At 29.4% G+C, this 27,533-nt stretch overlaps 9 protein-coding genes across 22 annotated transcripts in view; 4 read left to right on the top strand and 5 right to left on the bottom strand.

Annotated features, from left to right (window-relative positions):
- The window catches only part of LOC114880516 (potassium voltage-gated channel protein Shab), a 42,000-nt gene extending 37,616 nt beyond the window's left edge, over positions 1-4,384 (top strand). For 7 of the 11 annotated variants that reach the window (XM_046286095.1, XM_029196604.2, XM_046286097.1 and 4 more), the window contains one exon: positions 87-3,522. In XM_046286095.1, coding sequence (XP_046142051.1) covers positions 87-331 — 245 coding nt within the window. In that variant the 3' untranslated portion in view covers positions 332-3,522. Of the gene's footprint in view, positions 1-69; positions 3,523-4,298 lie in introns of those variants that run through there. The other 4 variants (XM_046286098.1, XM_046286096.1, XM_046286102.1 and 1 more) reach the window with 3 other exon arrangements.
- LOC114880519 (opsin, ultraviolet-sensitive) lies at positions 3,882-6,759 on the bottom strand. The gene is made up of 5 exons (XM_029196621.2): positions 6,298-6,759; positions 5,987-6,202; positions 4,736-5,117; positions 4,307-4,491; positions 3,882-4,129 (listed from the first exon to the last, which is right to left on the bottom strand). The coding sequence occupies exons 1-5, from the start codon at positions 6,519-6,521 to the stop codon at positions 4,021-4,023; spliced, it is 1,116 nt and encodes a 371-aa protein (XP_029052454.1). The 5' UTR covers positions 6,522-6,759; the 3' UTR covers positions 3,882-4,020.
- Positions 6,760-6,853: 94 nt separating this feature from the next.
- LOC114880517 (tRNA (guanine(37)-N1)-methyltransferase-like) lies at positions 6,854-11,944 on the bottom strand. Of its 3 annotated transcripts, XM_029196617.2 has the most exons (7): positions 11,807-11,944; positions 11,031-11,252; positions 8,863-9,023; positions 8,443-8,689; positions 7,910-8,345; positions 7,695-7,836; positions 6,854-7,616 (listed from the first exon to the last, which is right to left on the bottom strand). In XM_029196617.2, the coding sequence occupies exons 2-7, from the start codon at positions 11,203-11,205 to the stop codon at positions 7,182-7,184; spliced, it is 1,596 nt and encodes a 531-aa protein (XP_029052450.1). In that variant the 5' UTR covers positions 11,206-11,252; positions 11,807-11,944; the 3' UTR covers positions 6,854-7,181. The 3 variants fall into 3 exon arrangements, with proteins under 3 accessions (XP_029052450.1, XP_029052448.1, XP_029052447.1); XM_029196615.2 differs by lacking the exon at positions 11,031-11,252; XM_029196614.2 differs by lacking the exons at positions 6,854-7,616; positions 7,695-7,836; positions 7,910-8,345; positions 8,443-8,689; positions 8,863-9,023 and adding an exon at positions 9,268-9,579 and having other exon boundaries at positions 9,717-11,252; positions 11,807-11,943.
- Positions 11,945-12,409: 465 nt separating this feature from the next.
- LOC114880524 (glucose-fructose oxidoreductase domain-containing protein 1) lies at positions 12,410-14,472 on the bottom strand. The gene is made up of 2 exons (XM_029196624.2): positions 13,478-14,472; positions 12,410-13,412 (listed from the first exon to the last, which is right to left on the bottom strand). Exons 1-2 carry the CDS (start codon positions 13,962-13,964, stop codon positions 12,739-12,741), a joined length of 1,161 nt encoding a protein of 386 aa, XP_029052457.2. The 5' UTR covers positions 13,965-14,472; the 3' UTR covers positions 12,410-12,738.
- A 119-nt stretch (positions 14,473-14,591) lies between these two features.
- Positions 14,592-19,824, top strand: LOC114880522 (phosphatidate cytidylyltransferase, photoreceptor-specific). Its single transcript, XM_029196623.2, has 10 exons — positions 14,592-14,820; positions 15,433-15,557; positions 15,633-15,729; positions 15,812-15,988; positions 16,364-16,566; positions 16,838-16,994; positions 17,077-17,229; positions 17,317-17,448; positions 17,522-17,656; positions 17,736-19,824. The coding sequence occupies exons 1-10, from the start codon at positions 14,752-14,754 to the stop codon at positions 17,823-17,825; spliced, it is 1,338 nt and encodes a 445-aa protein (XP_029052456.1). The 5' UTR covers positions 14,592-14,751; the 3' UTR covers positions 17,826-19,824.
- Positions 19,825-20,677: 853 nt separating this feature from the next.
- LOC114880525 (2-iminobutanoate/2-iminopropanoate deaminase) lies at positions 20,678-21,653 on the top strand. The gene is made up of 5 exons (XM_029196625.2): positions 20,678-20,760; positions 20,870-21,030; positions 21,200-21,268; positions 21,357-21,412; positions 21,515-21,653. Exons 1-5 carry the CDS (start codon positions 20,678-20,680, stop codon positions 21,578-21,580), a joined length of 435 nt encoding a protein of 144 aa, XP_029052458.2. The 3' UTR covers positions 21,581-21,653.
- A 669-nt stretch (positions 21,654-22,322) lies between these two features.
- Positions 22,323-23,533, top strand: LOC114880513 (60S ribosomal protein L12). Its single transcript, XM_029196593.2, has 4 exons — positions 22,323-22,525; positions 22,606-22,679; positions 22,799-23,189; positions 23,494-23,533. Exons 1-3 carry the CDS (start codon positions 22,489-22,491, stop codon positions 23,183-23,185), a joined length of 498 nt encoding a protein of 165 aa, XP_029052426.1. The 5' UTR covers positions 22,323-22,488; the 3' UTR covers positions 23,186-23,189; positions 23,494-23,533.
- Positions 23,534-23,795: 262 nt separating this feature from the next.
- On the bottom strand, positions 23,796-24,949 carry LOC114880530 (derlin-1). Of its 2 annotated transcripts, XM_029196636.2 has the most exons (3): positions 24,746-24,901; positions 24,406-24,585; positions 23,796-24,316 (listed from the first exon to the last, which is right to left on the bottom strand). In XM_029196636.2, exons 1-3 carry the CDS (start codon positions 24,783-24,785, stop codon positions 24,006-24,008), a joined length of 531 nt encoding a protein of 176 aa, XP_029052469.1. In that variant the 5' UTR covers positions 24,786-24,901; the 3' UTR covers positions 23,796-24,005. The 2 variants fall into 2 exon arrangements, with proteins under 2 accessions (XP_029052469.1, XP_029052468.1); XM_029196635.2 differs by having other exon boundaries at positions 24,406-24,949.
- A 343-nt stretch (positions 24,950-25,292) lies between these two features.
- Positions 25,293-27,290, bottom strand: LOC114880529 (translocon-associated protein subunit alpha). The gene is made up of 5 exons (XM_029196634.2): positions 27,086-27,290; positions 26,534-26,701; positions 26,187-26,446; positions 25,851-26,118; positions 25,293-25,780 (listed from the first exon to the last, which is right to left on the bottom strand). Exons 1-5 carry the CDS (start codon positions 27,147-27,149, stop codon positions 25,713-25,715), a joined length of 828 nt encoding a protein of 275 aa, XP_029052467.1. The 5' UTR covers positions 27,150-27,290; the 3' UTR covers positions 25,293-25,712.
- Between the last annotated feature and the right edge of the window lie 243 nt (positions 27,291-27,533).

Here is a 27,533-nt window from a genome sequence, read left to right as displayed (position 1 = left end):
CAGAAAAATCGGAGGGTTGTCGCTTTCGGAACTTCATCCTTTTATCATTGTTGATTTAATGTGTCTTAGAAGAATATTTTTTCTAGAAGAAAAGCACGCACAAGACGAGACAATGACTGAGAATAAGAACAAAGAAGAGAGGAGAAAATCAAAAACAAAAACGGAAGAGGTATCAAAGGACAATCAAACGATGCTAATATGCTCGTTACGTCCGTACAAAGCAAAGAAATTAAGCTCCGATGAAAAACGAAAAGCCAAAAGTACCGGCCACACTGGCACAACCACCACCGACACCAATTGTCTTCCTCAGGAACACCGTTTCTCGTCGTAGCGTAACTTTTTTTCTTTCTTCTTCGTCCTAGCATCCTCCAATGTCCACGCATGTAGATACAATCGCATCGCGGTATTGTCTTCTCTTTTATAAAACACCATTCTGTTGTCTCTTCGTAATAAAATCATAATGTCCATTGGGGCTGAGATGTCTGTATTCGGATGCAATGTTTATCCAGTAAGTATGCCGTGTAAATATAAGGGAGAAAAACAAAAGCAACAAACGCGTATAATTTTAAGACGGTGATATATAGACGTTAAATAATTAAATTTAATAAAACGATATACGCAACGTGAAGAGATACGTATTTTCGGAAAGAAACTAGGATTACGAAACGCCTATAATTACACTGTACTTACAGTGTTCTCAAGAGAAACAAATCGAACTAATAATAAGAGAAGTATGTCGGATAAGAGAAAATTATTCAAGAAACCTGCAACCCCAATTATAATAAAACAGCGACAAAATTATAGACTACACTTTATCAATTTCAACGATCTTGATACATATTATAGTGATTGATTAATCTCCTGAGAAATTTTATGTATACGTATAAACATTATTTACTATAAAAGAATTTTCAATTTTCCATATGACCAAAGGGTCGCTTATGGGTTCCCTTAAGAGCACAATGATGCTAGTCAAAAATTACAGATATAAGCATAATGCAAATGATAATAACGATGAAGATGATAACATGAAAGATTCTATGATGACGTGGATGCTGATATTGATGATAATGATGAGACGATGACGACGACGACGACGATGATGATGATAATAATAGCAAATAATGAATCTTTAGGCAATATGCTTTACTCGTTTGCTGAGAAAGAGACATAAATTATAAATAATCTAGCCATACAGCACTGTTACTTCCTCCTTACGCCTAATCTTGTCAAATTAGGACAGCTTTGCGTGTCGCGAAAAGTACATACATGGCATACAAATAGCATAGTAAACAAGCGATCAGTTTACATCGATTAAACATCATTGTCGAGAAACGAAGCGTTTACAAAATTAATCAGCACAGTTAGTCTTTCGATTATGTATTGTTCAAAATGACAGTGTTCGTTCGTCTGCTAATTGTAAATGTTTTACTATACAATTAGAGAGGATATAATAGGACACGCGAAGCCTCGTTGAAATCAAATTAAACAACGTGTTTAGAACAACGTGAGAACGTAGATAATTAAAAACTCGACGATAACTGCCCCTTTCTCAAGTTCCGATTTTAATATCAAGCAACTAATAATTTTCTCTTCGCTATATTAAAAAGATGCCAGTGTAATTTTTTTTTTTTATTTTTCATCCTTTCTTTGTACTTATTTATAGATCAGTTTACATTAAACGTTTATCGAATGGATAAACATAATTCTATTTTTATAAAATTGATCGAGCGGATTTCTTTCTTTTTATTTTAAATAACGCGGAACGTTACTTTTTAAGAGAGTCCTATCTACGTGATCACATTTTTCCATACACTAAATACATAAGTACTTTATATCAGAGTGGATAAGATTTTTAGAAGTCGAATGCGTTTACATGCACAACAACGTATGCAAGATTCAGTTGAATCGTTTTTAAGAGTTGAAAGCGTATTTTCGCGAATGTTTAGATATTAAGAGAAAAACGTGTTAACATGCTCACGTAGTGTAGAGAAAAAGATAAAGCGTAAATATCATTCGTATTATAACGATCGTCTAGCCACGGTATTCGTTATGTTTTTCCAAGAAAATTTTGCATCGATATTTTAACGAATATTTTAAAATATTCTAACCAATATTTTATGAAAATATTGAAATCAATTATAACTTCGCCGAAAATTTAAATATATAATTACAATGCGTGCTCAAAAATTCGGTCATCTCTTTTTTTTCTTTTTTCTTTTTATACAAGAATCGTTTTATAATTTTAGTTGGGAGAATACATAAACTTCCTTTAAATTTCAATGGTATTTATAATAAAGATGTCCTCTTACGTTTTTAGATGAACCCTCAGTAAAATACATATCTGTAATGGCATTTCTATTCATTGTTATCGTAGTTGTAGGAAAACGAATAATTGTACAGTTACTGATTAAACAGAAAGAAAATGGTATATATAAATATTACCTGTCGATGCAACTGTTTGGAAATTATTGTTACGCTGGACGTTCATGCCTGAAATAATTTTTAACATATTATCATCATTTTAACGTAGAACTACATAGGTATTCCAGACACTGGTAATATTTCATAAAATGCAAAAATTATTTCAGATTAACGGTATAAAATTTTACGTTTACCTAAAAATATTAAAGTAAACGTCTTGTTACATGTAACATATAATAATTGTTTCATATTGTTATCATGTTATATTGTTCGTGGTATGTTATGGCCATCGTTATAATTTAGCTTTATAAAATTGTTCACCTCTCAATGTTATCATGTTTTAATACCTGTTATTCAAAGATGGATCTTGATACCTGATAGTTGCTTGGAATTTCTAAGTAAATCAATGTCTTCTATGAACTAACAAAGTTAGAAGTAGAAAGTTCCTAGGAAAATGTACAGAACGTAATTTATTATTTATTGTTATAGTTATATATTAGCTGAATTAGTATTGAAATAGTACAAAGAAAGCCATTGCATAGACGTATGTCGTATTGAATGAGTTCATCAGTTCGCAAGGATAGCAGTGGAAAAGATTTCAATGAATTGTACAGTTTTTAAATTTTGTTAGAAGAGTATTAAACAAAAAAGACCTGTTTTCTTGTTGATTTCATATTTTAAACGATATACAAGCCTGAAAATCGAATAACTTTTTACCTATTCTTTTTTGTTAAATGATTCAATAGTTACAAACATCCAATTAAAAGTTTTCAAATCTTTTTAATCGGACAACAATTTTCATATACATCTTCAAAGTTTGGATTTAACAAATATTTACTTGGAAAAAAATAAAATTAATAATTTTATTATATATACATTTATTGTATACAGTCAATTTTCAATAATACAATGCAGTTATATGAGAGGTTGTTTATCACATTATCAAACTGCTACTGAGATTAATTAATCAAAATTTGTCATCTGTTACACACGTTTCATTTTATTTCTACATCATTAAGGCCTACATTTGTAATTGTAAAAGGAGTAGGTAATATGTAAAAATAAATAAAGTTGTAACTTGTCAGTTTTTCTTGCTTACATAAGTTGTTTTATAACCAGTTATATGTATACCAATCTATATCAATCCTTTTATCTATTATTTTTATTTCTAATCATTCTTTTTCTTATCATATTTGAAAATATAAATGATACATTTAATATGTAACAAATGATGTATATGAAGAAACGTAATTTCTGGCTAAAACCGATGTGATATATAAAAACTAATTATTCTCATTATCAGACTATTTCTTGAAAAATTCTACTTACCAACGTTCTTAGCACAGACCTCAATTTGCATAAAGGAAACGGGCACAAAGTGAGAGAACCACTCGGTAGATTAGAGCCGAATTTGGACAGCTCTAATAAGTTACTCGAAGAAACATGCGAAGAAATGATACATTGCGAGGAAATTGCTTTATTGCAGTTGCATTTGCTATAATACAAGGATCACTTGTTTTTAACAAAGTGGAAAGAAAATGTCAATTAAAACCAAGTATCTTTTGTTTTTTAGAAACAAGAGTTTTTAATTCAAGTCTAGCTTGATGCCGGTGGTGCATTTACTGTTTCAGTTGTGGTGCTTTGCGAATCAGATATGGGCTTCTCTTGTAACTCTAACCATGGTAATCGTTTTTGTAGTTCCAATCTATCAAAAATAATAATAAATACATCTCGTTTTATCTTTATCTTAATATTAATAATATATTTTAGTATTTATGATTACTTGAATAAGCATTGGATGACATAAAAGAATCTTAAGTCAATTCAATGAAAATTTTCAATTCTCTGATATACCTTACTAAAATTTATTACAGAAACGTACCTATATTTCGGATGACTTATGGCATATACATATGGATCCAAACAAGCAACAGCTTTACATGTGCATGCTGGTATCATTGTAACACCGGGTGTCAGAAGAGCTTTATTACCAAATGCTCCAATCATTGCCATTACACCATATGGAGTCCACGAGAGAATGAATAAGAAGCAAATTGTAATGGCAGCCTGTGAACAAACATTTATGTAAATATACTTCAAACACGTATACACTTTTTAAAGGAAAAAGCTTTAAATTATAGCACACTTTTTAAGTATTAAATACTCAGAAGTTATAGTATAAGTCAGTTACATAATGTAAGTATGTAACGTTGGAACTTTAATGTTTTTATCCACTACAGAAGCACACAATTCACGTATTGCCTACAATGAAAATGTTCAAATATTTGTTACAGTAATGAAAACAAAATACCTTAGCTATGCGAATCTCAGCGCTCTGGCTACTCGTGTTCGCATTACTCCGTAAACTGTCGACATTCATCTTCTTAGCTTGTTCACGTAGCGCTTTCTCATGATTTACTACATGACTGACGATTTGACTGTAGTAATAGATTATAAGCATCATTGGAATGGCGTAGGAGAAAGTGAATATAGTAGCAACGAAAATTCGTATTTCATTCGTGTCGGTCAAGTAATCGAAGCTGCAGCTGGTGAGAAATCCTTCGGGTACGAAACGTCCCCAAACACCCATGACGGGCATCAGTGCCCAAGGTATGGTATACGTCCAGATTAGTACAATGAAAAGCATCACTTGCCCGCGGGATAACTTTCCATCAAGCGGCCTTGCTATTGTACTGGAATAAAATAATGTAAAATATTACTAAACGACGCTTTCAGTTTACAATATACAACTTTTTTTTATTTAGAATATATTAACAATTTGTTTTTCTTCAATTATTTAGGTTTTCAATGTCGTATTAATCTGGTATCATACAGTATTACTTTGCTTATTATCCCATTGACTGCCAGACATATTTAGAGCGTCTTGCCCTGGGTGCCAAGGTTTTATTTTGAAGAATACATGAAAGTTTACAAAATATAATTATATTAAAATATTTTTAACTGAAATGGCCATTTGTAATTAATCTAAAATTGCAGCACGCACTACGAGATATCTCGTAGCTGGCAGTTTTGATACACACGCTTAATACGAGATATCTCGTAGCTGGCAGTCAATGGGTTATACAGGGTGTCCCAGAAAGAGTGTTAGTCCTTAAAGGGGGTGATAGCCGAGGTGATTCTGAACAACATTTTCCTTTGCGAAAATGTTGTTTGAAGCTTTGTTTTCGAATTATTAAGGAAAAAACACTGGCCAATCCGAGCGCGCGTAGCGCGCGGGCTCAGGGGCGGCAGCGTCGAGTATGAAAAATGGGCTTGGCCTAGGTCGCGAAGAACACTTTCGGCACCCTGCTGGTATAGCAGAAGTCCAGGCTGCCGTCCCTGAGCCCGCGCTCTATGCGCGCTCTGATTGGCCAGTGTTTTTCCTTAATAATTCAGAAACGAAGCTTGAAATGACATTTTCGCAAAGGAAAGTGTTGTTCAGTATTACCCCAGCAATCTTCCCCTTAAAGGACTAACACTCTTTCTGGGACACCCTGTATAAACTTTACAACTATCATTTTAATTATTTTTTTGTTTAAATTAAAGTAAATAAAGTTCATACCTATATCTATCATATGCTATTGCTGCATTTGTTATTGCAGCACCAATTCCAGTCAAGGAACCAATTACCGCGAATATTTGACATCCTAAGTTTCCCAAAGCGAAACCAGTGTTAAAGGAATTGTATATAAAGATTGGAGTTTTGATCATCATGAAGAAGTCACAAATCGCAAGATTCACAACGAACATGTTTGAAGGTGTCCTCAGTGATTTGGCGCTTGAAAGAAAGAAAATGGTAATGAAAAATTGGCATGATTTATATCAATTATTTATAACTATTAATTGAAACTTTTGAAGAAATAAATGACTTACGCGCAAAAGATCCATATCACCAAGCCATTGCCAAGTAAAGCAAGGAAAGTAAAAAGAATATATAAGAGGGCCAATAAATAATGAAGGGAGGGGTTTGGCTCAGGAAAGACCAGCCAGTGTTCCGGTATATGAACTAATTCTTCAGGGGGAACGTTCCATCCCAGCAAACGTGGTGGTCCTGCTGGTAAATATCTCGCTTCCCAATGAATACTGTCGTTGGACATGTCGTCCGCTCCGTCTGCCAGCCCCTCTCCTTGATACAGTTGATCAACCAGCTGTTTTATACCATTCGTTCTACCCTCTTGAATCAACGAAACCCTAATCCGTTAGCTTAGCTGGCTTCACACAAGGATCAGCCAACGGATTATCCCCTAGTTGCTCTGGGTCAGCAGAAATGTGCGTCAATGTCGTAAAAGTTAGTCACACAGATCATCAGTCTGCATTTTGATTTTATCAAAGAATACACTTTCAAGTTTCATATTCTTCATTTCCTGTCCTTAACGTTTTCTGTTTTATTCTATACAGAAATATAAATACAACTTCAATAAAACAGAAGTTTGATATTTCAACATGACCCACCTTTAATTTTTCTCATACTTATACATTTATAACAAACAAAAAAAAAAAACAACAATAATCTTAAATTAACAGTATACATTTTTTCATTATTGTACTACTAATACTTTCTTCAATAATAATTTTACTTCAGCAAAATTCAATGGCTATAGTTATAAACGTAAAATACTTAATTTAGAAATGTTATATGTATAGATATGTGTGCGTGTGGCGTGTGTATGTGTGTGTACATATAATATACTAAAACAGTTTTGTCTTTTTCCTAGTAACATAATATTTGCAAATACTGTAAAATTTTGTCTATATTTTTATTCACTTATTACTCTGCCTTGCCTTTCAGCGGATTCATCGGTTAGAGTATATGCTGGAAGATACGATGACGAATTGTTAGGATCTTGTAATCTTGGATTTGGTACTGTAGTTGATTTCGTTCCCAAACTAGTATATCCTTCGTCATACAGCGGACAATAAGGTACATTGTGCTTCAATAAAAATTTCCAAACCTGATCATACGACCAGTTTAAAATTGGATTTACACGAATTAATTTTGGCCAATTTGGATCGGTTGGTGTAAAAGCCTCTACATTTTCAGAACCAGGATCGCCTTTTCTCATTCCCATTAGACTTGCTTTTAAATTTGTTCGTGTATTTAACAGCGAACGCAATGCTTCCTGCATTGGTGATTTCTTCTTGATCAATTCTAAATTATAATACTGAGCAGCTTTCTCTACAAAATAATCCACCTATAATTGTTTCCAGAATTTCTACGATTATTCTACAATAATTCAAAAACATGTTAAATATTTTGAAATTGATCTTACCTCGGGAAACGGCTCAGCTGTTACATATAGACATAACAATGATGAAATGTTTTGTAATTTTGCTACACAAGCTGCCAGGTGCAAAACTACTGTACAATCTTTTCCACCATTGAAACTTATAAAAATTTCTTCTGGTTTAAACCTAAAACAGATATGTGTAAATTCGTACTGTCACTTGTTTATTAAAAATAATTATCAATTTTTTAGTTCCTTACAATTTGTAACAATCTTGTAAGACTTCCAAAGCGCTATATATATGTGGTTGATTTTCAGCATCTTCAAAAACCATTCTCGCATGATATGGGCTAAACCCACTATTCAAATTTAGAATTTTTTGGATTGGTAATTTATATAAAAGTTCTGCTTTCGCTGCTAAGACATCCTCCTTTTTTCCTTCTAATGTAATTCTTGTAAAGCATTCAGGTGCTGGTTGCGGATAACTTCCAATGTTCACTTTTTCTTTCCAATGTTCTGCTTGTTCATCCAATATATTTACTATTGACAATTCATTTAAATTAATGTCTATCTGTTCGAAATGCAAAGGGGTACGCCCTCTTAATTGTGGCACGATCACCTCAACAGCAAGTTCAAAATATTTTGGAGAACCTGGTAATATGTATACGTTCTTTGCTTTTACAACAGCATATTTGTCTAAAAATTAATATTTGTTTATTGTTACATTCAATTAATAGATAGCTATAAATTGCTTTTTACTAGATAAAATTAATTAATCCATTAATTGACTTACTTGATGAATAAACATAAATAAGTTCACAAGGCCTTGGTACAATAGTAAGACGGCCGGCTTCTTTTTCATTTGGAAAGAGATTTGCACAAATATCAATTAATTCTTCATGAGGTTCAAGTTTTAATTCCAAAGCTTTAGCTATAGATTTGTATGTTACATCATCGTGCGTAGGTCCAACACCACCAGACGTAAATACAACAGAATATTGTTTGGAAGCATCGCGTACAGTCTTAGCAATTTCATCTACCTAACACAAAAGGCTACATTACACGTAGTGAGAATTTAGACAAAAATTATAAATACATAATTATATATTTAATTAAGTAATAGACTTTGGAAACAGTTTGGAAACTAATTATATTTGAAAAGATTTTAGAGTTGGTTTAATTGATATAAAGATAATAATGAATTAATACACACTATATCAGGGATCACAGTTACTTTCTGAAGCTTAATACCAGAAGCTCGTAAACGTTTTGCCAAATATGATGTGTTTGTATCTACAATCTGTCCACGCAAAATTTCATCTCCTATTACAATTAAGGCTGCAGTTTCGATGATCTCCATTATCAATGATTTTCCTATATAAATTGAAATAAGTTTATATAAGTAATTATGTGATACAATGTATCCTTTCGAATATATGAATAATGACTAATAAAATAAACTTCACAGTTTATTCATTTAGAATTTAATTAAAATTACTGAAAAAGAAAAATGATACATTATCATAGAATAAATAGAGCTAGGTGTATCGCTGAATCTCTCATTGCGCTTGAATAAAAATAAAAATTAGGAGATAAGAATTGACTATATAACAGCTTGTGTCTTAAATTATGTTTATTTTATATAATAAAATTTGTTTTTTATATAAATTTACAGAATTTAGAATTTACAGAATTCATCTTAACCTAAACATATCTATTAAATTTGTATTTTCTCAATCATGGAAGTTGTTACATCAGTCCGTATCGGTGTTGCATTGGACATTTTCTTCTTTTTTGTCTGCTTTACATTATTTGTTTTCATTTTTTGTTTCGGTTGACGTACCTCCTTGCATAGTTCTTGAAGCTGTTCATCTATTTGAGCTGTTTTATTCTTAGACCCCTTGTCCACTTTGTTTTCTTTTAAATTCAACTATTGAAACGAAGGAAACATATGTAAGAAATTACAGAATAAATGTATTATGCACTATATATGCAACAAATATCATGTTATTTTATTATATGTTAAATTGAAATTAAAAGTTATACTGTTTGTAGGAATTCACTTACTTTTTTCAAATTGGAAGAAACTTTTTGTGCTTTTGCTTTTAATTTCACACTACGAACAGTCGCTACTTTGAATACATTCTTGTTCTTTTGCTTTCTTTGCATTCCCTTGTTCTTTCCCATTATTTTCTGTAATATTATCATTCGTAGGTTCATTCAAATTATTTTTCATTTTTAATTTCTTCATTGCTGGCTCCTCGCCTTTCAAAATATTTTTAGTCAGTAGAAATGATACACGAATCATTTCTTTAGCAGGAGCAACATTTCTGACATAATGTACATTAACTAAAGAATCTGAATTTAGTGTGCAACCAAGTTTCTCCTCTACCAGTGATCGCGCAACATTACAAGCATCTTCGCTTTTATTTACTTTTACAAAACAATATAGATGTACGATCGGTGGTTGATAACACATTTGTTTAATTTCATCTGAGTTAAACCAATTAAAAAACACATCCAAGAATTCAACAGCAAGAGCCGGTAGATTCATAACTATGTGTTCGCAACCCGCTTTATTATTAACTCTTCTATTTAAAATATCAGTTTTAACGACGCTTCTTAAAAAATCTCTACCATCCATGTTAAAAGACTTAACATTCGCTTCAACTTTATTAATTTTAATATTTCTCTGAAGCCATTTGTAAGCTTCAGGATTCAAATCATTCGCAAATACTTCAATTCTTTTACGAGCAGCAGGAATAGCAAATGGTCCAACTCCAGCAAACACATCGTACAAAATATCATTTACTTTCATAAATGTAATCAAATTTGTATGTTCTGTACTTAATCGGGAATTCCAGTAAACTTGAGAAAAATCTAATTCATAAGTACAACCATGTTCTTTTACAGTTGTAATGGTATTCTTATCCCCTGCCAGAATTTCCATACTGAAATGTCTAAACGTTGTATCAATAATATTTATTTTGTTCACTACTGTTTTAGCAGCTGGTATAGTATCAAGATAAATTTGACCAATGATAATTTTATATGGTAAATGTACTTCACGCAAGTTTAAGTGCACAATGTGACCTACCAAGCTGTACGATGTTGGGATTTCAATTCCTTCAGGCAAAATAGCCTTCAACATATCATACGAATTCCAATTATCATAATTCAAAGTAACTTTTGTCATTCCAAAACATTTGTAGTCTTCTAATAATACTTTTTCTTCTTCTACAAAATCTTCAAAACATTTTATCAATAATGGATTTAAATACATGATAACTTCATCGTTCTCTTTTTGAATCGGTTTAAAGTTTCTCATTCTAAAAAGATACTTCTTAAAAACTGGTTTTATTTTTGAAATTCTAATATCACGATATCTTAAATATGGCAATTCCACAGTGGTTTCAAACGCTGCACGATTCAAACATGTCATTCCTCGTACTGATTCCGGAGGAACCAGCAAAGAAGTCATTGTACTAGTGTAAAAACGATACTGAGCCCAAAAACATCTCTTGGCTAATGTAATTAACCAACGACTTTCACCCATTTATATATACATGTATAAGATTATATATTGTCCATAAATGCAATACCCTATAAAGAATTTCTAGTTACTGCATTTAATGAAATTCTTACATGATTTAATACATGTTTTTAATATAGTCTATTAAACAATAAAACTTGAAAAGTTTTTCATTGTACAGATATATACTACTGTACCTTTATTAAAATAAATAAAAATAAATGATAGAAAATTTTATACTTTGATACTTTATACTGCCTTATGATAAGCTATATTTACAAATCTATATTGACTACCACATTAATATTTTAATTTTCTTTATACACAAATACAATGATAAAGTTTATAAAAATGAACTTTTCAATAGTTAAAATCTCGTTTTAATAAGATCCGCTGAAAAAAATGGTAGTAAAGATCAATCAGCAGAAATGTGAAAAGAAAGATACCAATAACAAAAACATGTAATTACTTTATTATGAAATTATTATTTGATGAAATATACTTATAAAAATATGCGAGTTTTTTTAAAGTCACATTTCATAAGAACTCGTAAAAATATCAATGTAAAATTTATTTTTGTTTGCACAAATTAATATATGATATTAAAAAAACAATTGTTATTTACCTTTATACTTCTTGTCTTTTTGTTGAATCAAAATTGTTTCCTATCCAGATTGAAAAAAGTATTACATATGATGAGGTTAACAACACACGTTTGATTCTCAAACGTGTCATACAATACGTGAATCAAACTACATATATAAACTTATATATTTTATTTATAAAAATAATGTACATCGCAATGCTTAATTAATTTTTATTTAATTAACAGATAAATAGAAGATATTTTTTTCTATAATGCGTCTATATTGCGGACTTTAAGTTATTAATTTTATCGGAAATCATAAAAACATACAGTTTTGTGAAGTATCATTAATCATAATTTGAAAACTAATTTAATATTCCATATAATAAAATTTGTATGTACAAATGTGATTGAAAGAATCTGAATTTATATTAATAATTGGTGATTAATATTACCAATAAATTATCTTCTATATATACACCCCAAAATTATTTACTAATAATAATTTTTTACTGTAATTTTAATTTTAATTTAATTTAATTTACAAAAATTAAACATTTTCTATTTCTCTATCTACAATATAGTACATATGTACATTGTAAAATTATAATAAATACGGAAAATAAATTAATAACAGACAGATAGAAAAAAATAAAAGCTATATTAAAAAAAAGTATAAATAATCTGATTAATACATAAACAAATATTTGCATAATTTATACATTTATATTTACTATAAACTAAACAGTTCTATTAATATCTACTATATGTACATGAATAAATTAAACATTTCTTTTTGTAAGAGCAGAAGAAACAAAATCTAAATTTTAATTTGAACTTTAATTTATAGCTGCCACGTAAGCAATAGTTATAATACAGTCATTTTTGTTCGTAATTTTTCTTTATTAATATATTACTATCTATTAATGGCGAAAATTTTTAATTAATTTAAAAACAGTCTCAAATATTGTTTATATTGAAATAGCTGTGGCTCTAACAGCTGCACTTAATAATGGATTTGGATCTGGTTCTTCAGTTAAAATATTAACTTTTACCCATTCTCGTCGTTTGTTACTTTGTCGCAATGCATCAATAACTGCTTGTACATATAAACCATCTTCAAAAGATGACGCAGAAAATACTGGTTCCTTTATCCAACCTTTTTTGTCTTCAACAGACTGAAATGCTTCTCTTAACGCAGTGATCATTTTTCTTAATCCTTTGATATATGGTCTTGGAATAGAATCAGCAACAGGAAGAGATATATCTTGCAAGTCATCCGTATCGCGATATAATATTTCTTCTTGTCCATTACGAGAACCATATAGGTCTCCACCACGTGCAAGAAGATGATTACCACCTCCACATATTAATACCTCTTGAGACAGCTGACCTTGTAAATGGTTACTTAAAGTCACTGTTACCAATGTACCACCATTCAATTCCATTTGAAAACTACAAAAATCTGGTGATGTAACACGTCTTATCCCATTTATATGTTGCGTAGTTTGAGTGAAAGTACGAACTACTGCGTGCACTCTTGATGCGCGTTGACCGATTAAATGAAAAATTAAATCTATCACATGACTTCCTACTAATGCTAAAATTCCTCCACCCATTATATCATCACACAGCCAATCGTACCCTATAAAAGTAAATGAAATAATGTTTAGAAAATGTTTAATGAATAATGATTAAAAAGTTACTAACCATTGTGTAATAAACTGCCCATATGTACTCTAACTTCTACAACATTTACAGGACCGTTCAAATATCCTTCTTCCAAAGCTTTTTTCATATGAACAAATGCTGGTAAAAATCGTAAACTATGATTGACGATACTTATTAAAGACGGATAATATTGTGCCGCTCTAACCATTTTTAGAGCTTCGCTTTGACTTAAACCAGCTGGTTTATCACATACAACGTGCTTTCCTATTCCCAAAGCTTTTACCGCAATTTGCGCGTGTAAACTAGGAGAGCACATAATGAAAATTAAATCAACATCTTTCCTAAGAAGCACATCATCTATTCGACTGGTATGGAATGGTATTTCAAGATCACTGGCAACTTCTGACACTTCTGCCAATGTGCGTCCCCATATAGCTTCAATTCTGAAACCCTTTTCTCTCAGAAAAGGAATAATTATTCTAACAATACTTCCTGTACCAAATACTCCAATACCAGGTAATGTCATTGTAAACTTTATAACTTAGGCTACACCAAAATAACAATATTTCTTTATTTTAACTTCAACTAGAAGACAGTTTGAATAATGTTATATCTTCCCGTTGATTTCCTTTGTTTTTTCATTAATTATGTATTTAATAATCAAATATTTTATAAATATCGTAAATATACAAAAAAAAACATGGTACAACACCGTATAGTTTGTGCATTAAAGGTAGTATTTCATGTATATTCAGTTCACAGATTAACGTTAGGTGAAATTTAATTAAATAGAACAAGACATATGAATATTGGAATTAATAAATTTGTATAAAATAGTTAAGAGTTGGTTTATTTTCTGACAACAATTATAGATATTTTAAATTAATTCAATTTTTGCCATATTATTAAATTATATGTATGAACATTATTTTATGATAAGAATAAAACATGTATTAACGTGTAATTTATTTATTATACTTTTTTAGAAAAAATAAATACGTGTATTTCTTTCAATATAAATTATAAACGATATCGTGACAAAATAAATAGAGATTTCATTTAATTTTTTGTTATCATTGATTTTCCGAAGAGACACGAAACAAACCGAATACCAACGATGATTATGACTCTGCGCTAACCTGTCAGTTTGCTTTGCGCGAATTTGATGGTTGTTTGTCACGTCCGCTCCATTCAATGAAATACTTAAATATGTAAATATGCAATTGAATTGCAAAAATCAGTGGTCACAGTGTAATTTTTTATTTTAAATTTCTGTATGTATGAGGTATTATAAATCAATAACTTAGTACAAAATGTCAGAGATTCGTAAAAGAACAATTGGAGATGCGTCGACAGAAACGCGGGATGTCAGTGATAATCAGGTAAATGGAGTTTTCTTTATTCCTACCATTTATTATTTTTTATTTGTGCATTCATTTTTCATAGAATTAGATTCCATTGTTTATTATTGCTTAAGATTAATTTATGAAATGACCTTTGTTTCATATTATATACATATGTATCAACTAAATTAAGTGGTAATGACAGCTATTTACTAACACTAAATCATTCCGATTAATATAGTAGTAAATACGATACTACTATTTTTACGATACTCTACAGTACAGTATTTTTACGACACTTCCCCCCCCCCCCCCCTCCTTTTTGTGGATTTTTATTGTAAGCGAATTTATGATAACGTGAATTGATTATATTTATGCAATGTTTTCTTATTTCATTCATAACTCTATTGTTGAATGGTATTTATATGTTTTTCTTGTGTAGAAATGTAGAGAGAAATTTTGTGAAATTATTTTTTAGTAGACTTAATAAAATTAATAAAATCAATGTTTACATATCATAAAAATATACAATACATATATTTATACATATATTGCATCTCTTTTATCCTAGTTAATCACAGATAATATTATAGATTCCTTTTAAAGTTAAAATTATAGCAGTATTAACAGTTTGAATTATGTTTTATACAGAAGGAAGATGTGGAATCTGAGGATGATGCAAAATTAGAAGTGGAGGAATTGGGTAAAACTTTACCCCAAGGGACTGATCATACTCCGCACATTTTGGATTCAGTCCTTTCTGGCTTATCGGATCGGTAAAATTTATCGAACTATATACTTGAAATGATGAAACATAAATGTTGAATGATTAAAAATAAAATTTCTTATAGATGGAAAAATTGGGTAATCAGAAGTATTTTTACCTTGTTTATGATCATTGGATTTTGTGCCATTATTTATGCTGGACCATTAGCACTGATGGCGACGGTAAATCTCATTTATTAATTTTGTAACATACACAAATTTCAAATTTATAAAACACTATATCATTTTGTATATGTTTTTATAGACGTTAATTGTGCAAGTGAAATGTTTCCAAGAGATTATTAACATTGGATATGCAGTTTATAGAATTCATGGTTTACCATGGTTTCGATCTCTTTCATGGTATTTTTTAATTACTTCCAACTACTTCTTTTATGGAGAAAATTTGATGGACTATTTTGCTGTAGTGATTAATAGAACAGTAAGTATAATTTGCATAATTTTATTTTGATAAGTTTTTCTTCAACAATGTTAGCTAACTATTTATTAATAATATTAAATCATGACTTAGTTAATTTAGAAAATATGTTTTTATGAACATATCTAATACCGACATAAAATCAATAAACAAAGCTTCGAGTATTACCTTTATATACTTTGTATGGCTTCCAGTTCTATTTTGTGAGGTTTCCATCATGTTTAAATTTTAAATTAATTTATGTTTTAAATATATATATATAAGTACTGTTATCTTAATTATATATCACCAAAAAGAAATTATATTTATAATAACAAATTAAAACTTGATGTTACATGTAAATTGACAACTAATGCTATTCTTTCATTTATCTTACAGGAGTATTTACGTTTACTTGTTACATATCATCGTTTTATTTCATTTTGTTTATATATCGTTGGTTTTGTATGGTTTGTACTGTCACTTGTGAAGAAATATTACATGAAACAATTTTCTCTATTTGCTTGGACACACGTTGCTTTACTTATTGTTGTGACCCAGAGTTATCTTATAATTGCAAATATATTCCAAGGCTTGATATGGTAAGTTGATTTATATAAATTATTATCATCTACGTTGCCGTAGTTAGGTAGGAGCTAGTGGGCTTGATCCTTCCAAGAATATGTACTGGCCCCTTTACCATTCTGAAACTCTAAGGTTCTAATCTTTCACAATTCTAAGATTCTCTCGTAAGATCTTATGAAACGCAAGATATTAAATACCTTATCACTGTCAAAAAAAGTAAAGGATCGAGCCTACCCTGGTCATCTAATACATATTTTATAATGATATATGTATATTTATTTGGTTCAGGTTCATTGTTCCAGTTAGTATGATAGTGATAAATGATATAATGGCATATATGTTCGGCTTTTTCTTTGGCAAAACACCTTTAATTAAATTATCACCTAAAAAGACTTGGGAAGGTTTTATAGGAGGTGGTATTTCAACAGTAATACTTGGTTTGGTGGTAATGATATATTTATACTTTTTTTATTATACGATGTTAATGTATTCCACATTTAAAAACCTGAAATATATATATGTTTCAGATATCATACATCATGTGTCAGTACCGTTACTTTGTTTGTCCCATTGAATATAGCGAAGCCTTAGGACAAATGACAATGGACTGTGAACCGTCTGCTTTATTTCAACCTCAAGAATATAATTTACCCACTAGTTTACAAGTTATGTGGAAAATGGTAATGTAATTATGTAAATCAGTAATGCGGTAATTTCTACAAATATGATGGAAACAAAAAATATTTAATAATCATTCTTTTCTATAGATTAGTGGAAAGTCTACTGTATCTTTATATCCATTTTTACTCCATTCATTATCAATGTCAGTATTCAGTTCTGTAATTGGACCATTTGGAGGTTTCTTTGCCAGTGGCTTTAAGAGAGCATTCAAAATTAAAGTAATCACAATTGTTATACTTTTCTCTTATTTTTTAAGTACATTACATGCTCAGTGATAATTCATAATTGCAGGATTTCGGAGATATTATTCCTGGTCATGGTGGAATAATGGATAGATTTGATTGTCAGTATTTAATGGCAACATTTGTAAATGTTTATATATCTTCGTTCATTCAAACTGCATCACCTCAAAAACTTTTACAACAGGTACAATCTAACAATTCTTTTGATTTTCCTTAATAATTTTCTACTGTAATTTTTATATCCATATTAACTTCATATATAGGTGTACAGTTTAAAACCGGAGCAGCAGTTACAGTTGTTCCAAACGCTAAAGGATTCATTAGAACACAGGGGTTTGTTAAATGTTTATTGATGTTCTAACATCGATAATAATTGAATGGTAAGCTGTATTACCTTTAAACAGCAAAAAAAAAGTTAGAAAAATTATTTCTAATATTTGTCTAAATATTGTACGCGATGTTTGTGCAAGCAGCATTAACAATATTAATCACGATAATATATTAATACTCAACTGGTCGCATGTTTCACTAAAAGTTTATTGAATTTATATATTTGTATAACTTTACTTTGAAATTGTATATTATGCTTTCTAATATTTTTCTGAGAGTATTATTTTTTGTAATTACGAAAGCATCTTTAAACATTAAATTTAAATAATTCGTATGAAATTACACGTCAGTTAACTGTTGTTAATTGAACTTGTAAAAATTCATTATTTCAGTTAAAATCATAAACTATTCATTTATATATAAGCGGCTAGTTAGATGAAATGATCATGATTAAATTTATTTTACAATTATAAAAATTAAGAAGCACGTAATGTAATACTTTGCAGTTCTTTTGCATTCCGCAACAAACAGTCCATTTTCTATCAAAAAAATTTGTATTAAACTGTGATGTTGATAGAAATTTGACTAAATGTTTCTTTTATAACAATTAAACCAAAGAATGTCAGATATACTGCGTGTTATATAAAAGAACTTCTATAACTATTTGTTAAATATCTTATAAATACTTGAAATATTTTTCAAACTTTCTTTTTTTTTATATTTTGCTTCATTGATAAGTTATAAGTAAATTTATCAATGAAAATTCATTCGCTCGAAATTAGATGTATGTATTTAAATCAATCAGATCTCAATATTTTTAAATTGTAATTATGCATTTAAGAATTTTAATAGCAGAAACGAATCTCATTAAATTCATCTTTTGCATATAATTTGAAACAGTTAACGGTAGGTAACTTTATTTGAAAAACTAACGGACGATCATATTTTTCAAGAAAAAAAGAGTAGCATTACTTTGTTATTATAGTCAGTTTATCAATTTTTTGTAATTAATTATTATTGATAACAATAATAGAGTAAATTTTTACATTTTTTTTTTTCTGTTATAATCAGTGTCATATAATCATTCATAATTTATGTACAAACATATCTATTATTCTGCAGCATTAAGCATAAAAAAATATTTTCTTAAAGCAAGTATTTTAAATCTAACAAAATGTAGTATTGTAAAGAAATTGATGTTATATTTTATTACAGGCTTTTACAATATTTACATGTTTAACTACTCTCTGATACTGAATATGACACTGAATATTAACAAGAAAAGAAAAATAATTTCTATTTGCCCTCGATTCTGTTATAAATAATTTCATTATAAACAGGATTAAATGAAAATGTAACTATTTTTTGCAATAATTATTATAGTATCTTTTATTTTTTTATTTCTTATTTTTTTACAACTATGTATATCTTACTTTATCTTCAAAACTGAACAAAACGGTAAATTGCATACTAAACCACAAAATTCTAAAGAAATGTTCAAAGTGCTATGAAATATGTTTCAAATTATATCATTTTAAATTGTGCCAATTCTCTATAGAGGTAAACTGAATGTTTAAAAATATATAGTCATGCAAAGAAATGTCAGTGTGGCACAATTAATGGTATCTATCTGATTGCATTACATTTCCAATCTCGATTTTATGTATGTTTTACATAGTTAATTTACATATGCTTTAGAAGCAAATCATACAATGTACCTAACTCAGAGTAAATACTTATACTTTCCTTTATTATGAAATATTTATATATTGTTTTAATGTTGAATATATAATATTAAAATAACATATATGTGTATACAAACTGAAAGGAAACAGTAATAGATAAGTTATTTAATAGAGAACATAATAAAATATATGTATATGTATATAGATGAAAAATTTTTGTGAAACAACAAATATATTATTGTAATTATAGATTTTTAACTGAAGGTGACTTAAATTTAAATGTGTAACATATTTATGTAGTAGTACAAGAAAATAAATAAATTCTTGGAAATGTTAATTCTGTTAAATATATTGCTTATATATCTCGAATTAGATGAATTAATGTAGAATACTATAAAATTTATTTATTCTAATGTACTTATAATAGTGTATCACGCATACTATTATATTTAACAATTGGTATTCCATAATCATGTGATATATTGATTGTGACCATGTTTCCTTTATGTTATTATGTACTTTGTTCTGATCTGTTTTGATCAGCACTGTCAAATAGTAACCACAGATCCAACAAAACTGAACTGCGTGTATGTACGTAACATGTTTAAAGATTGCCAGCTCCTGTGAAAAATAGCTGCCCGCTAAATGGATCAAGAGGGTTTGGCGCCGGCGATAAATAGTAATTATCGTAAATGGTAATGGAGGTATATAACTAACAGACACGTGCAACACAAAAATTTGCGGTTTTTGTACTTACATGCTACTTTGAACGTCTTTTACAGATTTCTACTCTTTCATAAGATTTGGTCGCGTGGTACAGCACTAGTACGACGCGGCAAGTAAAATCCTGTGAGCATTCTTTTTTCTTTTCCGTCAAAATTAATGTTTGAGAATTTCTACTTCTCCTATAACGCTATTTTCCTTACGGAAGTCTACATGTACACAGTATAATAAGTTGAAGTCTTATATATAAAACAAACTATGTATGTATTGTAATTAGATTTATACATGTATTCTAATTGCTTTTTAAAACATATATCTTGAAAGAAATTGTACTTTAGATAAGATATTGTTCCAATAAGGGGTTAATAGTTTATCAAAAATAAATGTGGATACATAAGGAAAGTACACAGTTGAAACTGAATCAGTTCAATTAAAATTAAAGACTGAGAGAGTACATTTTAAACTAAATGAAAATAACAATGGCTTCACAAAAAGTTGTAAGAAAAATAATATCAACTTCATTAAGTCCAAAACCTGTTGGACCTTACAAGTAAGCAGGAATATTATATAATTTGCTTATATTATTAATTTTTTATATTTGAAATCATATTATCTGGTATAAAGGATACTAGTAACATAACATAATTAATTTTAAACAGCCAAGCAGTACTTGTAGATCGTACTTTATATCTGTCCGGAGTTCTTGGTCTTAATATGAAAACTCAGAAGCTTGCTGAAGGAGGTGCTGTTGCTGAAGCTCGTCAAGCCCTCACAAATATGGGGCATATTTTAAAAGAAGCTGGATCTGATTATAATAAAGGTTTCATTTATTTTTGAAATGTATAACAGCAGTTTCTTCTGTTTGTTTGAATTACTTATCCAAATTGATTATCTTATCATTATCGTTTATCATTAATTTATAATAATCCAATATTGTTATTCAAGATTTATACCTTAAATACTATTTATTTTTTATGTTACATTTACAGTTGTTAAAACAACGATCTTATTACAAAACATGGATGATTTTTCTGGCATAAATGAAATTTACAAAGAATGTAAGACCCAATTATCTTAAATTTAATTTAAATTAAAAATAATACATGGATATGGACATATAATATATGTATATATTTCTTATTTTAGTTTTCAAAGAGAACTATCCAGCCCGATCCACATATCAAGTTGGAAAATTACCTATGGTATGAATTATTAACACTTTTAAACATTTAATAAATATATATATGTGTATAATTATAAAATATATGTATATATATGATCTTAATTATAAAATATTCTTGCAGGGAGCTCAATTTGAAATTGAAGCTATTGCTATCATTGGTAATGTAGAAACAATTTCAACATTGTAAGTGATGAATGTTAAATTTGTAAAAATGTATATATAATTTTATACGTTAATAAATTTCAACCCGTTAAAATGTTCACATTCTCTAATTGTAAACACTGACATAATCAAACTACTTATACATGACAATGACTACGAATGCAAAAAGATTGGACATGCCTTTGTTTTCGAGAGGTAACAAGATCGAAAAATTATTAAAATAATTATTTGACAAACTTGTATTTTAAAAAGACCGCCATAATCCAAGTATTTTTAAAATTCTACCGTCGCACCAGCTGTACAAAAACAGCGGAAATTACTTAACAACTTACCGATCGGTTTTCCGAAACGTGTGGCGTCGCTGAGTGTTCCCGCTTCCGGCAGTTAACTGATGCGAGCGTCGAGGCCGAACTCCGAATTCCGCGTTGGTAAAACAGTCAACGTTTCATCGAAAATGAGGCCGAGCAGAAACTGATTTCAGCGCCACCTCAGTTATTGCATCCAACTAACGGCATGCGTCTAGGGATTTTTCTAGAGCTTTAATGAGCTTAAAGGTACATTCACAGAAATATGGTGTTCAAAATGAAAGCTTAGGCTGCGTTCGCTTTGGCCGCTCTACCTGGATGGAATAAGCATTCGTGAGCACAAGTTATGACGTTATCATGACGTCATTACTGGATCCGTGACCGCTTATAGCGCCAAAGCGAACATTGTGAGTGATACTTATAAGCGCGTGAGCGCCCAAAGCGAACGCAGCCTTACTATGTTAAATTTGTATAGTTCATGTTACATCGATCTACATATCCGGTCTCTATAACCTCCCCAACCTTTTCTAACTAAGGTTTAACGTGAGGTAGTCACGTTTTTACGTTTTCTTCGAAATCGTGTTTCATCCACATTTCTATTTAGCAATTTTATATAACATTTACTAAAATGCCTCCAAAGTTTGATCCAAATGAAATTAAGAAAGGTATGTTTTTAATTTAAAACTTTTTTATACGTATTAAAATAATTCTCAAATTTATCTAACGTATTTGTGTGTTTTATTAGTTTATTTGCGATGCATTGGAGGTGAAGTAGGTACAACTTCATCTCTAGCTCCAAAAATTGGTCCCCTTGGTTTGGTAAGTTACATTTAATCTTAGTGTATTCATATTGTTTAGAGAAAAAATTTTTCTTTGAATTGTTGCATATTGTTAAAGATGTTTTTATACTGTGTAATTAATGTTTTATCGTTGTATAGTCTCCTAAAAAAGTTGGTGATGACATTGCCAAAGCTACAACCGACTGGAAGGGTTTAAAGATTACAATACAGTTAACAATTCAAAACCGGCAGGCCACAATTTCAGTAGTTCCATCTGCTGCTTCTTTAATAATTAAAGCACTGAAGGAACCACCAAGAGACCGTAGAAGACAGAAAGATATTAAGCACAATGGAAATTTGTCATTTGATGACATACTTTCTGTTGCTCGAACAATGAGACCAAGATCTATGTCAAAGGATCTTAGCGGCACAGTTAAAGAAATATTAGGAACCTGTCAGTCAGTTGGATGTACAGTTGAAGGCAGACCACCTCGTGATCTTATTGAAGATATCAACAGCGGAGAATTGCAAGTTCCTGACGAGTGATATGGTAGGTTTAGAGCTCTTTGCAAACTTTTCATCACAATATCTTATACTATTGTGTACTGTTTCTATTCAGTACAGTATTAGAAATTATTATTGATATCGTGTTGGAAAGTATCTGCTCTGAGCTCTTGGTAGGGGTTAGCATCCCATCCACCTGATTAGCTATAGTGATACCTTATGCCATAAGGCTTATGGTATTGCTATAGACTATCAGGAATATTGCTACTGAGGAGAAAACCTCAATAATAAATCATCATTTACTTCTTATGTATAATACTTTAAGAAATGTTACATTTTTATTGTTTCAGATGTATCACAAGGGGCAAAAAATAAAAATGTTTTAAAATTGTAGTATGTTTACATACATATTTCTTTTCTACCTAATAGATCAAAATTTAAAACCTAGATACCTAAATATTTTTTCTATATTTTGAGATTAATTACAGCAGTTATACTTAATAGTTAAATAAAAAAGGAAAACATTTAGACGAATACGATAACTTTTTCTTATAAAAGAAGTTATTTATCTGAAAATTTTTAACTATTAATCTATTTAAAAATAAAATACATTAAGTTACAAAATTTGGTTATAAAATTACAAGTGCAGTAATTCGTACACAAACAAAAGTTTATCATATAAGAAATTTTACTTTACATTTTTAATTAAATTATTAACTTAATTTATATTGATAAATATTCTAAAACATATTCAAAAAATAGAGTTACATACATTTTATATAGTTTTTTTATGTTTCAATAATTTTATTCAAATGAAAATAATGGAAAGAACTCACATAAATGTCACATTTCATATAACAATTTATTGTCCTAACACATGTCCTTGTCCCCAATTATGACCACCAAATGTATTTCTAACAGGTGCTTGTGGCCTCTGAGTAGACGTAGCTCCAATCCATCTCCAACCGCCTCTTTGAGGTGGAAAATATGATTCAAGAAATTTTGGAGTATTTAATAATTCTGGCCCACCAAGTTCTTGAGGATATTTAAACTTCAGGAATACATAAAGATGTCCAACTAAGATACCAAATAGTTCCATCATACCGCCTCCAGAAATAATAAGATTAAATGCAAATAACACCCATGGTAAATACATTGCTTTAAATTGTGTGCCTGTTAATTTAAAGAAACATAAACATGAAGGTTTAAATTGAAAATATTAAATATTAAAAAGCATTAATGTTATCATAGAAAATACATACCGAACCAGAAATTAACGATAGCATCTTTATTTAATTGACACCAAACATACAATATACTGAGTACCATAGGATCCATAAGATATGGAAATTCACCAATAATTCCTATGATAACGCAGCATATCCAATTGAATAAGAGTAAGAAACAATAATCTGCTGGCCGTCCATCGTATTCTCCACGTTCTAACCTCAGCGAATAATTATATAAGAAATAACAATTTATTAAGAAATGAAATCCTGTACCCGGATTGAGAGGATAAAAGAAAACACTGGTTGCAGCTCGCCAAATCTCAAAATTGTTTATGAAACGATCCTTTATAAGTATCAGGTAAAATGGACTTACTAGTCCAAATCTTCCTGCTAATGTACAAACAGCAGTACATAATAACCAATATCTTGTGAAAAAGGGTAAAGAATTAAACCAATCTCTAACATCAGACATTTCTGTAACTTTAACTTAACTAATGGAACACCACCACACTACACAAGTAATTACAAGCAACCGAATATCAGAATGACGTGTGATTGTTTAGTGACCATTAGTGACTAAACAACGACACCATGTGGATTAGGTTAGAAAGTATAACAACAAATATGGTTCCTATACAAAAATTCCCCTTAACCAAATTTTTTGTAGGTACATACTTACTATATGTAGTAAATAGTTTTGTAATAATATTTAGAAATGTAATAATATATTTAAAGGAAAATATAAAAAGTTTAAAAAAATTTACTTTTATAAACATGTTACAAAACATATATTTATAACCTTAAGTTGTAAAGTGTTTATGGACATTCATATTCGTAGTTAATTATTAATGTTCAATGTGCAGCTTTCAATGTTGTAATTATTAAAATTATCAACATTATAATTCATTAATAAATACCAGTAATCGAAAATTTCATTATAATATGTATATACAAAATACACTTATGTTATACATGATAATGACAATTTTTAAACATTATTTATATCAAAAATTCATATATAATTGTTATTAGATTGTATTTATCTTCCTAAATAGTAATAGTATTTAGTACTTCATAACACAAATTGTACATAAATTACAAAATTTATTCTATGATTTCTTTTTTTTATAATGAATATGTTTTGAATTTTGTCAAGTAAATAGTGATGATAACTGCCTGCCTTCTTAATATTGTAGACAATGTACAAATTTGTTGCTAAAAAATTATTTTATAAAGCCATGTATCTTATTTGCATATATACTTATTAAGAATATATGCATACATGTACATACATACATTTAGATTTAAGCGTACATATGCATACACGTAATTAACATGATTTAATCATCAACTGTTTTTTTAGTCCTTCGTTGCCTAGGACTTTGTCTGGGAGTTCTGGGAGACTTATCTGTAAAGAATAACTTATAAGTAAATATTTTTGTTATTTTATCTTATTTTAAATATAATAAAATACTTACTAATTCTATTTAATGTTTCTTTTGGCAGCCAATCATAATCTACATTGTTAGGATTAGATGTGCCCATTTCCACAGGTGTTTTACGACTACTAGAAGAACGCGATTTACGACCAAGAGATGAAAGAAGTTGTTGTCCTCCTACAAGGGTTAGTATCACGCATGCAGCTAAAAATACATATAGGAAAACTGTTTCTCCATCAAGACCATCGTCTAATTCTATGATCTGAACTGTTTCATTGTAAACAGCTTCACTGTAGCTAATTCCATTCTAAAAATCATATGTCATTATTAATTTCTGGTATTCATATTTCTGAAATTAAATAATTTGTTACATACAGCATCTCTGTAATTCAAATTAATATTGAAGCCAAAAGGCCTTCCAGCAAGATTTTCTGATGGAATGAACGAATATGCTAAAGTTGCTTCGTGCTTTGGCTTTACGATTTTGTTGTATGCAACAGTTGAGAAATTTTGAATATAGAAGTTGAAATCCATCGCATAACGAAAAGATGCATCCAAAGATTCCAAAATGAAATCATATTCACCTTTGTTGGCAAAACCAACAAGTAATTCAACTAAGTTTCCAGCTGGTAATTCTAAAAAAGTAGATAAACTATTAATATTATCTATCAAATGAAACTTTAATAAAGTATCACAGAAGAGAAGAAAAGTTTTGTATGTACCTAAGGTTGATAATCCATTATAAACAGGTTTATTAAACAATACAGTTGTATCAACATCGGTAGAGGTAGTAGTTACTTCATCTTCAGGTTCTTCATCTGTTATTACAGAATTATCTTCTCCTTCGATGTCTACTATATCGTCTATATTTTCATCCTCTTGAGCATAGGCTATAATAAAATTACAAATATGAATAATATATAATTATTTCATGAAAGTTAATACCAAGATTGACGACTAATTAACAATTATTTGGTTAATCAATGAAAAATATAAAATTTCAAAACAACTATTTTCACTTTAAAATAAAAAATAATTTGAAGTAATGTAAAAGTAAAATTTATATATAAAGAATAAATAAATTCATTTAATATTTTTTGTAAAAGTTGTATAACTATATTCCATATGAAAACTACAAATAAATGTGTTAAAAGTCAAAATAAATCAGGAAATTAGGTTTCATTATGTTAGCTACTTTTGTATACCTATGTGCAATAGAAATGTAAATTACAAATTGAAGAAAATATTAGTTAATATCTTTTACCATGCATTACCTTTGTTCACTGTTAAAATAACTGATGAAATGAATATCAGTAAAAAAATGCAACATTTCTTCATTTTTCTGATGTTTTCTAATTTTTTTTTCTGTTATGAAGAATAATTTTAATTCTGTTTTCAAGTACTGACTTCAGAAGCAACACCTGAGTACAATGCTTCTGAGCAACAGAACCGGCTTCTACTGATGTCGCGACGTGGAAAGCTGACAACGTATTCGTCAATTCTACAACGTGGAACATCATGTAACGTTGGCATTAAATAGAGAAAATTGAGATGAGATTTCTGTTGCCAACTTAACAGATTTAATTCCTAGTATTTCAAATGTAACAGCACTATCTCGAAGTAACCAATAGAAAAACATATTTATAATTTATATATATACTTTCTGTTTTTGCTGTTCCTCTCTCTATAATATATTGTAGTCACTGCATACAGTATGTGTAA

Source organism: Osmia bicornis, chromosome 6, assembly GCF_907164935.1.
Source record: "Osmia bicornis bicornis chromosome 6, iOsmBic2.1, whole genome shotgun sequence".
NCBI classification, from domain to species: Eukaryota; Metazoa; Arthropoda; class Insecta; order Hymenoptera; family Megachilidae; genus Osmia; species Osmia bicornis.
The sequence above is the reverse complement of the archived record's forward strand: the minus strand, read 5'-3'. Positions and strand labels throughout refer to the sequence as shown.

What these genes read in the sequence shown, in the direction of transcription:
- LOC114880524 (XM_029196624.2), bottom strand. Translation starts at nt 13,964, where the DNA reads ATGACATTACCTGGTATTGGAGTATTTGGTACAGGAAGTATTGTTAGA. An exon ending in GGGCAGTTTATTACACAATG is followed by an intron (nt 13,413 to 13,477) that starts GTTAGTAACTTT and finishes TTACTTTTATAG; the next exon opens with GGTACGATTGGCTGTGTGAT.
- LOC114880529 (XM_029196634.2), bottom strand. Translation starts at nt 27,149, where the DNA reads ATGAAGAAATGTTGCATTTTTTTACTGATATTCATTTCATCAGTTATT. An exon ending in TATTTTAACAGTGAACAAAG is followed by an intron (nt 26,702 to 27,085) that starts GTAATGCATGGT and finishes ATTTTATTATAG; the next exon opens with CCTATGCTCAAGAGGATGAA. An exon ending in ATTTGAATTACAGAGATGCT is followed by an intron (nt 26,119 to 26,186) that starts GTATGTAACAAA and finishes TATGATTTTTAG; the next exon opens with AATGGAATTAGCTACAGTGA.
- LOC114880525 (XM_029196625.2), top strand. Translation starts at nt 20,678, where the DNA reads ATGAAAATAACAATGGCTTCACAAAAAGTTGTAAGAAAAATAATATCA. An exon ending in TGGATCTGATTATAATAAAG is followed by an intron (nt 21,031 to 21,199) that starts GTTTCATTTATT and finishes TTACATTTACAG; the next exon opens with TTGTTAAAACAACGATCTTA. An exon ending in AAATGAAATTTACAAAGAAT is followed by an intron (nt 21,269 to 21,356) that starts GTAAGACCCAAT and finishes TTCTTATTTTAG; the next exon opens with TTTTCAAAGAGAACTATCCA.
- LOC114880519 (XM_029196621.2), bottom strand. Translation starts at nt 6,521, where the DNA reads ATGTCCAACGACAGTATTCATTGGGAAGCGAGATATTTACCAGCAGGA. An exon ending in CTGAGATTCGCATAGCTAAG is followed by an intron (nt 4,492 to 4,735) that starts GTATTTTGTTTT and finishes GTTTGTTCACAG; the next exon opens with GCTGCCATTACAATTTGCTT. An exon ending in ATAAGTCATCCGAAATATAG is followed by an intron (nt 4,130 to 4,306) that starts GTACGTTTCTGT and finishes TATTTTTGATAG; the next exon opens with ATTGGAACTACAAAAACGAT.
- LOC114880530 (XM_029196635.2), bottom strand. Translation starts at nt 24,844, where the DNA reads ATGTCTGATGTTAGAGATTGGTTTAATTCTTTACCCTTTTTCACAAGA. An exon ending in TATCGTTAATTTCTGGTTCG is followed by an intron (nt 24,317 to 24,405) that starts GTATGTATTTTC and finishes TTAAATTAACAG; the next exon opens with GCACACAATTTAAAGCAATG.
- LOC114880517 (XM_029196617.2), bottom strand. Translation starts at nt 11,205, where the DNA reads ATGGGTGAAAGTCGTTGGTTAATTACATTAGCCAAGAGATGTTTTTGG. An exon ending in TTACAAGATTGTTACAAATT is followed by an intron (nt 7,837 to 7,909) that starts GTAAGGAACTAA and finishes TATCTGTTTTAG; the next exon opens with GTTTAAACCAGAAGAAATTT. An exon ending in CAGCTGAGCCGTTTCCCGAG is followed by an intron (nt 7,617 to 7,694) that starts GTAAGATCAATT and finishes AAACAATTATAG; the next exon opens with GTGGATTATTTTGTAGAGAA.
- LOC114880522 (XM_029196623.2), top strand. Translation starts at nt 14,752, where the DNA reads ATGTCAGAGATTCGTAAAAGAACAATTGGAGATGCGTCGACAGAAACG. An exon ending in CTGTAGTGATTAATAGAACA is followed by an intron (nt 15,989 to 16,363) that starts GTAAGTATAATT and finishes TTTATCTTACAG; the next exon opens with GAGTATTTACGTTTACTTGT. An exon ending in ATATTCCAAGGCTTGATATG is followed by an intron (nt 16,567 to 16,837) that starts GTAAGTTGATTT and finishes TATTTGGTTCAG; the next exon opens with GTTCATTGTTCCAGTTAGTA.
- LOC114880513 (XM_029196593.2), top strand. Translation starts at nt 22,489, where the DNA reads ATGCCTCCAAAGTTTGATCCAAATGAAATTAAGAAAG. An exon ending in TCCAAATGAAATTAAGAAAG is followed by an intron (nt 22,526 to 22,605) that starts GTATGTTTTTAA and finishes GTGTTTTATTAG; the next exon opens with TTTATTTGCGATGCATTGGA. An exon ending in AAATTGGTCCCCTTGGTTTG is followed by an intron (nt 22,680 to 22,798) that starts GTAAGTTACATT and finishes ATCGTTGTATAG; the next exon opens with TCTCCTAAAAAAGTTGGTGA.